The sequence below is a fragment of the Silene latifolia genome, chromosome 9 (assembly GCF_048544455.1).
Source record: "Silene latifolia isolate original U9 population chromosome 9, ASM4854445v1, whole genome shotgun sequence".
Taxonomy (NCBI): Eukaryota; Viridiplantae; Streptophyta; class Magnoliopsida; order Caryophyllales; family Caryophyllaceae; genus Silene; species Silene latifolia.
The window spans coordinates 23,356,716-23,366,070 of NC_133534.1; the positions used below are offsets into that span (position 1 = coordinate 23,356,716).

General features: G+C 36.5%; 1 protein-coding gene across 1 annotated transcript; it reads left to right on the forward strand.

The window, feature by feature from the left end:
• The first annotated feature begins 1,933 nt into the window (after positions 1 to 1,933).
• On the forward strand, positions 1,934 to 2,560 carry LOC141600718 (benzyl alcohol O-benzoyltransferase-like). Its single transcript, XM_074420963.1, has one exon. The coding sequence runs from the start codon at positions 1,934 to 1,936 to the stop codon at positions 2,558 to 2,560; it is 627 nt and encodes a 208-aa protein (XP_074277064.1).
• The last annotated feature ends 6,795 nt before the right edge of the window (positions 2,561 to 9,355 follow it).

A 9,355-nucleotide genomic window follows, 5' to 3' on the forward strand; every position in this document is an offset into this window, starting at 1 on the left:
GGGATCAAAAGGTAGTAGTGGACCACCTTGCGACCTGCGCATAAGAGGAAACTACAGACAAGATATGAGAATAGTCTAAGGAACGATGTTCCTTAAACTAAAAGAAGAATTAAAAATAAAAGAGCTAGTAAATTGAACAATTGCCTCCCCGGCAACGGCGCCAAAATTTGACACGTCCGTCGCGTGCACTGTCAAAAATAAAACCTAACGGTCTCAACTAAAATGTAGTAGAGGCAGTCGAGTATCGAATCCACGGGGAGGTAATGCAACTACAGCTATCTATTTCTAATCCTATGGTAACAATTGGTGTTGATTAAATTTTTGGTTCTAACTACGGAGTTGAAAGGAAAGAGAAATAAGGCGAGAGAGGAAGCGAAAGGGGAAAGTGGATTAAAACTATCAATAAGAGGGGGACATGTCGGGAATTCGGTTCACTACGGTAGTTCAACAACTTAGCAAAGTAAATGACTCGAGCATTTAACTAATGCGAGACGGATATTAGAAGGTCCTTTCGGTCCACTTCCCACCCTAAAATACCACTAACTTAACTTTCGTCCTCATTAGGGTAGTCTACTGTTTATAGCAGGCCTATTTAGTCCAATCTTTCGATCCAGGATTAATTGTAGCCAGATTAATGGGTGACATAGAAGCGTGCACTCAACTGTCGGGAATTACAGTTAAATTGCTATAGTGTGAGTCTCTTTAATCAATTCGTCCAATTCATTCACTACGTCGTCATTTTCCTATCGCAGATCCCCTAATCCCAACATGAAAGGGTTTAGCTACTCATATTCTTAATAAAACTAACAGCGAACAATTTCCCAGCAGATGACATAATGAAATAATAATAAAATTCAATAACAGGAATTAGGGCAAGAAGGAACGATAACATAAACAAGAATTAAAAGCAATAAGAAGGTTAATTATTATTAAGGGAGAGAGGGAATTACAATCCAAGCAAATTCCGGCGTAAAGAACTCGTAATCCGTGTGAAGCAATCCCAAAATAAAAGTAACAGTTGAAGGAGCAAGAGTAACGTAGGAAATTCTACTGTGGAAACTTAGATAATAAAAGAGATGATAAAAGAGATCCCCTAATAACCTAGTTAAACGTAGGTTAAATAGGAAAACAAACAATGTTTAGCGAAAATTAAACACACGGACTGAATTAAAGCCCACGCCCGTGAAAACCTCTCGATCGAGTGGATTAAACCACTCGATCGACCATCATCTCAGCAGAAGTCCCTCGATCGACCATCAGGGTACTCGATCGAGGACTTGGTCATGTGCATCTTACTCGATCGAGTGAGGAATAGCTTGATCGAGCCTCAGGGAGCCTAGGAACCACTCGATCGACCACCAAACAGCTCGATCAAGCAGTTGTATCTTCAATTCAGCTCACGTCTTCACCCAAATGCCTCGTAATGCGTGCAACGACACTTCCAAGTACAGTATCTCACTCTGGGACAATCCCGTCTCCTCTAAATGCATGCAAAAAGGACGAAAAGGAGTATGGTTCCGCTACTTCCGCGATTATTCCTACAAAAAGGACAAAGTACACCAAAGTAGCCAATTCGGGGCAAAATACTATAAAAACAGTATAGAAATGCATAGAAATACGTGCTGAAATAGGCCAAAAAGACTATACATTAGGCACGTATCAGTAAGGCACTTGGAGTATGGAGTGCTACAGTTATATTTGACATTTTGGCACTATTCATGATTGTAGAGAATCTTTGATATTATTAGTAATGTTTAAGAGAAAACATAGTCATGCGAGATCTTGTTTGATTCATCGCCATGAATGCTATAAGAATATCAAATTTTTATAATTTTTAATAATGTGTAACTAAAGATATTCACATTGCAAAATGCACCTCGGCAAGCGTAATAAAGTCAAATGTAACCTTTGGTTTGGATGGGAGGGAGTATGTATGTATATAGGTCCAACCGAGATAACCGCCTTACGAAACATTCTCCCGACACAACTAAAATCTTGCTCAACATTCGAAATCCAAACTGCCGTTATCTGGCAAAGTTGGACCATCGCGTTAGGGTTACACCCTAACGAAGAGGTTCGCTTAAGAATCTTCGTTAACTCTCAACACATATTGAAGAACCCACCTTTACCAGCCGGCTACTACGGCAATGTCATTGTCACACCAAATGCCTTATGCACCGTAGACGCTCTCATCGGAAACCTTATAGGATACACCGTTGAGCTCGTTAAAGCATTGAATAACTCGGTGGACGAGGAATACATAAAATCAATGGTAGATTTTTTGTTCGTCAACAAATGGCCCTGCTACACTAGAGCTCATACTCTTACCGTGTCAGATGTTCGCCGTATTAAGCATGATGCCACTGATTTTGGTTGGGGTCCGCTCGTTCATTACGGGCCCATGAAAGGATGGTCCGGGGGCCCACGCCCCGGACACGGGAGTTTCTTTTTTAGTTCGGAAAATAGTAACGGGGAGACTGGGATTTTGGTAACTATGTACTTACCTGCTTTGGCTATGGAAAAGTTTGTTAAGGAAATAAATGGGTACTTTGGATCCTGATTTAGCATGCAAGGAGTAAAGGAGCTTGTGTAAAAGTATAATTAATTGTGTTTTTCTAACGTGTACCCTAATTAATAAGTGCAAGATCACATTATGATTGTAGTACTACGAATTATCTTTTATTAATTATTTTTACCCACATCTATGATGTTGTCGATCACCGTCTTACAAAGGGACAAAAATAGGTTCAAGTTCTACCTAAGGCTAAAACATTAATCTTATCGATATTTCTAATTATAGTTATTTTTTTTCAAAAAAAAAATCGCTAAAAATGCGCCTGAGCATTGGCCTGGTCGGCCTCACTAAGCTTCTTCCGTGATCTAACATATCCCACTTTAGGGCCCTTTTGCCGGGTAAGGATCCTCTCCCATTACCTCTTTAACGGTCTAGATCTAATTTTGGATCGATTCGGTAGTCTTAATTTAACTAGAAAAAATAGGATTAATGGATGAAATGGAAATATATATTATAGAACTCATTTAGAGAGGTAATGAACCAAAAAGTAATTGAGATGTTTTTTCCCCCTTTTATACATCATAGTGGTTTTGAGTAGGGGCATTTGCCTAGTGGAGAGTACCTTAACGTAACCTCTGATAATTAGTAGAGAGACCGTAGCGATTTCATGCTAATACTCACCCTATTCCAATTAATTTTATACCTTTAATTAAAATATAATTTCTCTCTATTAAACAAACTTATAGAATTGATCGGAATGAAGAAAGTATATAAGAATACAGCGGCCTGATATTCTCTCAAGTATGAACCCGATACCCAACCTCAAATCCTCAATCCATCTAACTATGATAAACTTCCGTCTCAGAATTTGTTTAGGCTTAGTTAAAGTTCTCTTTGCAAAAAATAATTCTCATTTTGTCGTTATTCGCTACTAGATTACGTACACGTAAGGTGACATTTTGACATTTTCCCCAATCAGTAAGAGACCGTCCACAAATTACTACACACTGGTGACACTTTTTCTCACTTTCCTAACTTTGCTTCTAGCTTTTTTTTTTTTGATAAGGAAGGAAAACTAGGTCAATCGTAATCGACCCATAACATCCTCGCGGATGAGAGCGGTAATCGAAAGTCAAAAAAACTTTCAGATTACCCAATTCATATCATAAAAAATAAAGGAGAGCAAATGGTACAAATTAAAACTCTCCAAGAAAGTCTTGCAACACTTTGCAAACCCAAAGAAAAGAAATAAAAAAAACTTTAGTCACACACGAAGAAAGAAAGCAAGGACGGAGACAGAAGAGGAAAACATATTTCCATTCTTGAAAATTTTCATTCTCAAAATGTTGAAACTAATAAAGACATCACAACCTTTTGGTAATTATCAATACTGGAGGCTTAAAGATTTAGATCTCAAGTTGAAGAAACCAAAAAACCAAATACTTCGAACACAATTTCTGATTGAGTTTCGCTAAAATCAAATCATAAGTTCAAACCTCATAAAGCTTTTCTGTACAGATTCTTGTTTATTTTTAACCTTCATGCTAAGGATATATTGATTGTAAATAACTCTCCGGGAATAAAAATGGAGAGTAAGAACAATCAGATCTTGAAGAAGGTAAAAAATGAAACAAAAAAAAAGACCGAAAAGTAACAGATTTAAAGACTCATCTTTTTTTCTTAAGGATTGAGGACTTTTAGGTAGCTTTCCCTCTCTCTAAAATGTTAGAGAGAAGGAGGAGCCTTTTCTAAAATACTACGTATTTATTGACTTAAGTACTTTGCTTCTAGCTTTAACCCACTCACTTTCTCTCTCATTTTCAACTCTTCAATAAAACTAGTTGTTGCACCGCGCCCTATAGGGCGCGATGCTCCAATTTGATGGAACGCTTAGCGAAAGTAAGTCGGTAGTGTATGATAGAAAGGTGCATGATCCATTATATATTTATAAAATGGTGGCCGTAAATGCTTGAAAATGCCATGTTTAATGCAAAATAATTATAGTACAAGAGTCGCAAAAAATAAGGTGGAACGACAGCACCACAAAGGCATATGCCTTTGGCAAACAGACCTAAAGGCCGAGATTAGAACATGAAACGACTAAATAAACACTTTGCTAAATTATTCTTAGAGGAGACAGTTTCTTGTTAGAAAACTCTTATCAATGGTGAGGTCGACATCCACCTTCTGATTCTATATGTTTTAAACGGTCTCCGTGTAACTTCCTTCCTCCAATCTTTCAATGCTGAGATTATTATGCTCCTACTGCTAATCAGAGTCCAAGTTCTTAGAAATAAAATATTTATCACAAACAAGAGTTATAAATTCAAGATTACTCAAAAAAAAGTTTCAAGTTTTGAAATGTAAAGGCAAAAATTATAAAGCGCAGAAGTCTGTGTTTGTTTCATCATCAAGGTTAACATGTCAGTACAACTCTGCAAGAAGTTTAATGATAAATTACTTTGAACCCTATATGAGCTTCTACGGTAACATGAACATTGCCCCATCGCACCAAATGGCCACAACTACATATTTTTAAGGATTCACCAACCGCGTCGCACCAACTGGCAAGAAGTTTAATGATAAATTATGTGGCCTCGTGACTAAAATATCAATGTTAAGGATTCACCGACCGCATCGCACCAAATTACCACAACTACACATTTTTAAGAAGCATAGTCAATTTAATGAAAAAAGGCAAAAATATCTCACTAAATTGTGCACTATAGTTCTTAACCAACACTTGCCCACTCTTCCCTTCCACTCCCTTTCTTCTTTGCACCATTTTCCCCTCCCACTTCTTCCCTTTCCCCGTCTCCTCTGCCACCTTTGCGGCCTCTTCCCTCCATTTACCTTCTTGTCGTTGTCCTACTCCTTCCCCTCCTACTTTTCCCCCCTCATCTGCCTCCTCCTCATCCTCCTCATGTAACTACTCCCCCTTCTTCAGCTCCTCATCTCCTCCCCTAGTCTAAACAGTTAAAAGTAAGGAATGACGATGAAAAAGAAAACCTAGCAAATTCCAGAAACAATTAGCAAATATGAAGATTCAAAGGACATTTTCAATCATTATTACCAAGACATTCATGAGCTTGAACTTCAGACTTTCACTAAGAAGGGTTAATCCTTATAATTCTCTGATTCCGCAATTATCCGACAGCAGAAAGGGTCTACATAAGCAAAATATACGAGAAGGTTATCGAGCTATAAATGTGACTTCTCAAAAATCTTAGAAGTTTATGTACCAGTTCCATGTTCACCAATTAAATGAAAAACAACCCAAAAATATTAGGCAAATACCCACTTCAATCAAACATATAACTTAAGGGTCCTTTTTTTGTTGTTCAAAGCTTTTTCGAGTAACCCATACACCATTTAAGTGACCAACAAAAAAGCTTCAACAGCATCTTTCATAAATCACTTGTGCATGAAGGAAATGTAGATTCATATACATACTAACATACTCATATATGTAGAAATTAATTTGTCATAAAATTAAATACGGATTTTATGCATGCAAACAAAATATAAATAGAGGAGAAATCATGTCCTTACATTGTGGATTTCGGTTATATTGGGCACAAGAGAGATCACCTTTCTCTCTTGTTCTTGAGCTTTCCCTTATGGAAGAACAAAGATCCAAGTATAGGATCTCTCCCTAAGCTTTATACCCAAGGCTTTCTCTTAATTTAATTAATATTACAAGAACTAGTATAATATTAATTAGGTAGAAAATTGAACCAAAATATTTATAAAACACTTATATATTTCGGTATTATGGAGGGAGAAGTAGAGAGCTTTTTATCTCTCTAGAATACTAATTTTGGATGATTGAATGAATGGCATTATCACTAACACATTTTAGTGTAATATTAGGTAAAATTGGATGAAAAACTAATGATGGTTTTCTCATCAAAAACCGGGTGGAGGGGGGCTTTTTTTTGGGTAGCCAATGCATGCAAGTGTTGTTCTTTACAATACACAATAGGCTTGCATGGCTAAATAATAGGTAATCATTGTGTTGCCATTATCTTAATCAAACACAATATTAACCCATTACATCCCCTAATTTCGGCACATTTGGATAACAAGTAATCCATTTTATTTTTGTCAATTGTCAATATGTCACATGTCATATGTGACATAAATTTGTTATGTAATTTTTAACATATTAAAAATCAACGTATTAATAAAAATACGTCACATACAAAAATCGACTTAGTAATTTCACAATTACTTGTGCCAAAATATTTTACCAATTTATAAATCACAACAGATTGTATTTATAATAATTCATTCAATTTTGATTGTTTCTTTAAACAATAATTTCATCCGAGTAATGATACAATTCAATTACTCAGACCGTATCTCATTTAATCACATTTCAATTTGATACGTAAATTTTTCTTCCAAAAATCGTCTGTCAATTTTCAAGTAATTTAATTAACTCGTAACATTATACGATTAATTAAATAATCAATTAAGAGTGTTGCCCTATAGGTATGACCTAGGGGGTCAACTGATCACCACCGTCGCACGACAGTAATGTCAAACTCTAGTCAGCCAACCATTACCGATATATGTTGACCAGTTGACAGTAACAATATTACTTCCCAATTGTATTCTATATAATGAGACTTAAACATGTGATCATCATGATCAACAGTCGTGATCGCATTATTGTCGGAGGACACATATTCCAACAATCTCCCACTTGTCCTCGACAAGTGTGCGTCACCAATTCTCTTGTCCTATTACTATCTCCCACTCAATGCAAGGTGTCTTTCAGGTCGTACTTGCAAGTGATCATATCGAGAGTGGTTTCCTCGATCTGGAGAATAACTGATTGACCGGATTTATCCACTCTGGATACCTTCCGAGCGTGGCCACGCATTTCCAGTTCATTACTCCTCGAGTGGCCCTGAGATATTGTTATAACCCTGACTAGGGGTGGACAATTCCTATCGCACTCATTCTCTTCGACTAGCCACAGTCATCATAACCCAAAATATGCCCATTTGACCCCATTTACGAAGGTCGTAGTAACACAAATCAAAGTTAATCTGAAACTGTGCCATCTTAGGCGAATAGTCTTTAGTCAAAAGAATCGACTCATTTGAATACTATAGTAGCTCTCGCCACGACCAGGCTATATAAATTTGCCAGAACTCTATAAGCGGTCATTAGGCCCGACAAAATGTTCCTAAATAGTCGCCTATGTGATCGACTAGTCATCTCACATGACTCTATGGCACTTGAACTTGCCATCAATCGCATCACACTCTAGTCACTTCGAGACGTCACCTCATACAAGTAACTATGGGCCAAAAACAATGTTAATCCATGTTCACTTTAACGGGGTTCAATTGTCTCTACAACCCGTTTGGATATAACAATGTACAAGGTGAGTTAATAATAACTCAAACGACAAATGTCGACATCACACTCGGGTAGTCAATATCATATTACAACCTTGTGATGTATTTCGTCAGTGTAAACACTTATTGATTGCAATAGAAGTTTAACATCCCATGTGTCCATGTGTTCAAACTTCTTACACTTGCAATTTCCTTCACATTCATGTTCTCTCTCATAGCATGAATCTTACCAAGTACACATCAAGGTTCCCGACCTTGGTTTCGGTTCTTTAACTTGAAAGAACTTTCTTATCGACTATCACATAACGAATGAATTTGTGATGAATAATATAACTTGTACTGATCAAGTATTTCATCCACACACAATGCACTAGGTATATGTTTTGTAGAATCTTGTAACAATTTGTCAAGATTATTAGCTTAGTACTTCTCACAAGTCCTAGCTTAACTAGGAAAGATTATCTTGAATAACCTCTTATTCAACCAAGCATCTTTCCAAAAACTTCTCATTTCTCTTTCTAGGCTTGAAAGAATTGGGATTCTCATAAATCCTTACATGTGCTCGGACTTTCTATAATATGTGCAACCTCTTATCACATAATAGAGTATTCCGTCAAACACCGAAATCGCTCATCGGATTCTACTTGAGAATTCATGACGTTTCTATTATGGCTCACCAATTAATCATCAAGCTCTTATGCATATGATTCATAATTGGACATGTACATGATTATTCTAATGGCGGAAACATTAGTTATTAATAATCATGAGATCAACCGTTCATAGGTTCAATGAACGACCATGACTGCTAATGGCAATTCCATTTTCATCTACATGAATAACCTATGTGAATGTTGATACGATGTGTATCTCTTAATACTAATCCAACATCCTTTGATGTAATTGGATTCATCATTGTCCATTTTCATCCAGAATTGAAAACTCAAAAGCTTCTTTATGAAAGAAGATATTAGCTCGTCATTCTTTAATGAGTAATGAGTTTTATACATTCAAGGATGATAGCTCCCACTAAATTCCATGTCTTCACATGAGAATTTCCTAATTCCCACTCAATTCTACACATTTCGAGATTGACTTCTCAATCGAAATTTATTCAAGAATTGAAATATAAATTGCATTGCCAAGTTATTAGGATAAAACCATATATGTTCCCATCATATCCTTTCAAAATAGCTATTTTGAAGTGGTCTCATCTTAACCTTACGGAAAGAGATTTTAAATCTCCAACACACTCATGTCATAATGATGTGTAGTAATGTCATTTTCAAATATAAACAATATCTAGAATACGTCCTTCACAATTACGGTAATTGTGAAGGAGGTTTAACCATTTCATAGGGAGGTTAAGCAATGACATTTGCGTGGTTAAAACTTTGGTCATTGAAGATATCGGTATATCAATCTTTGCAACTCGATCATAACTAGTATGTTACTTTGATTCATT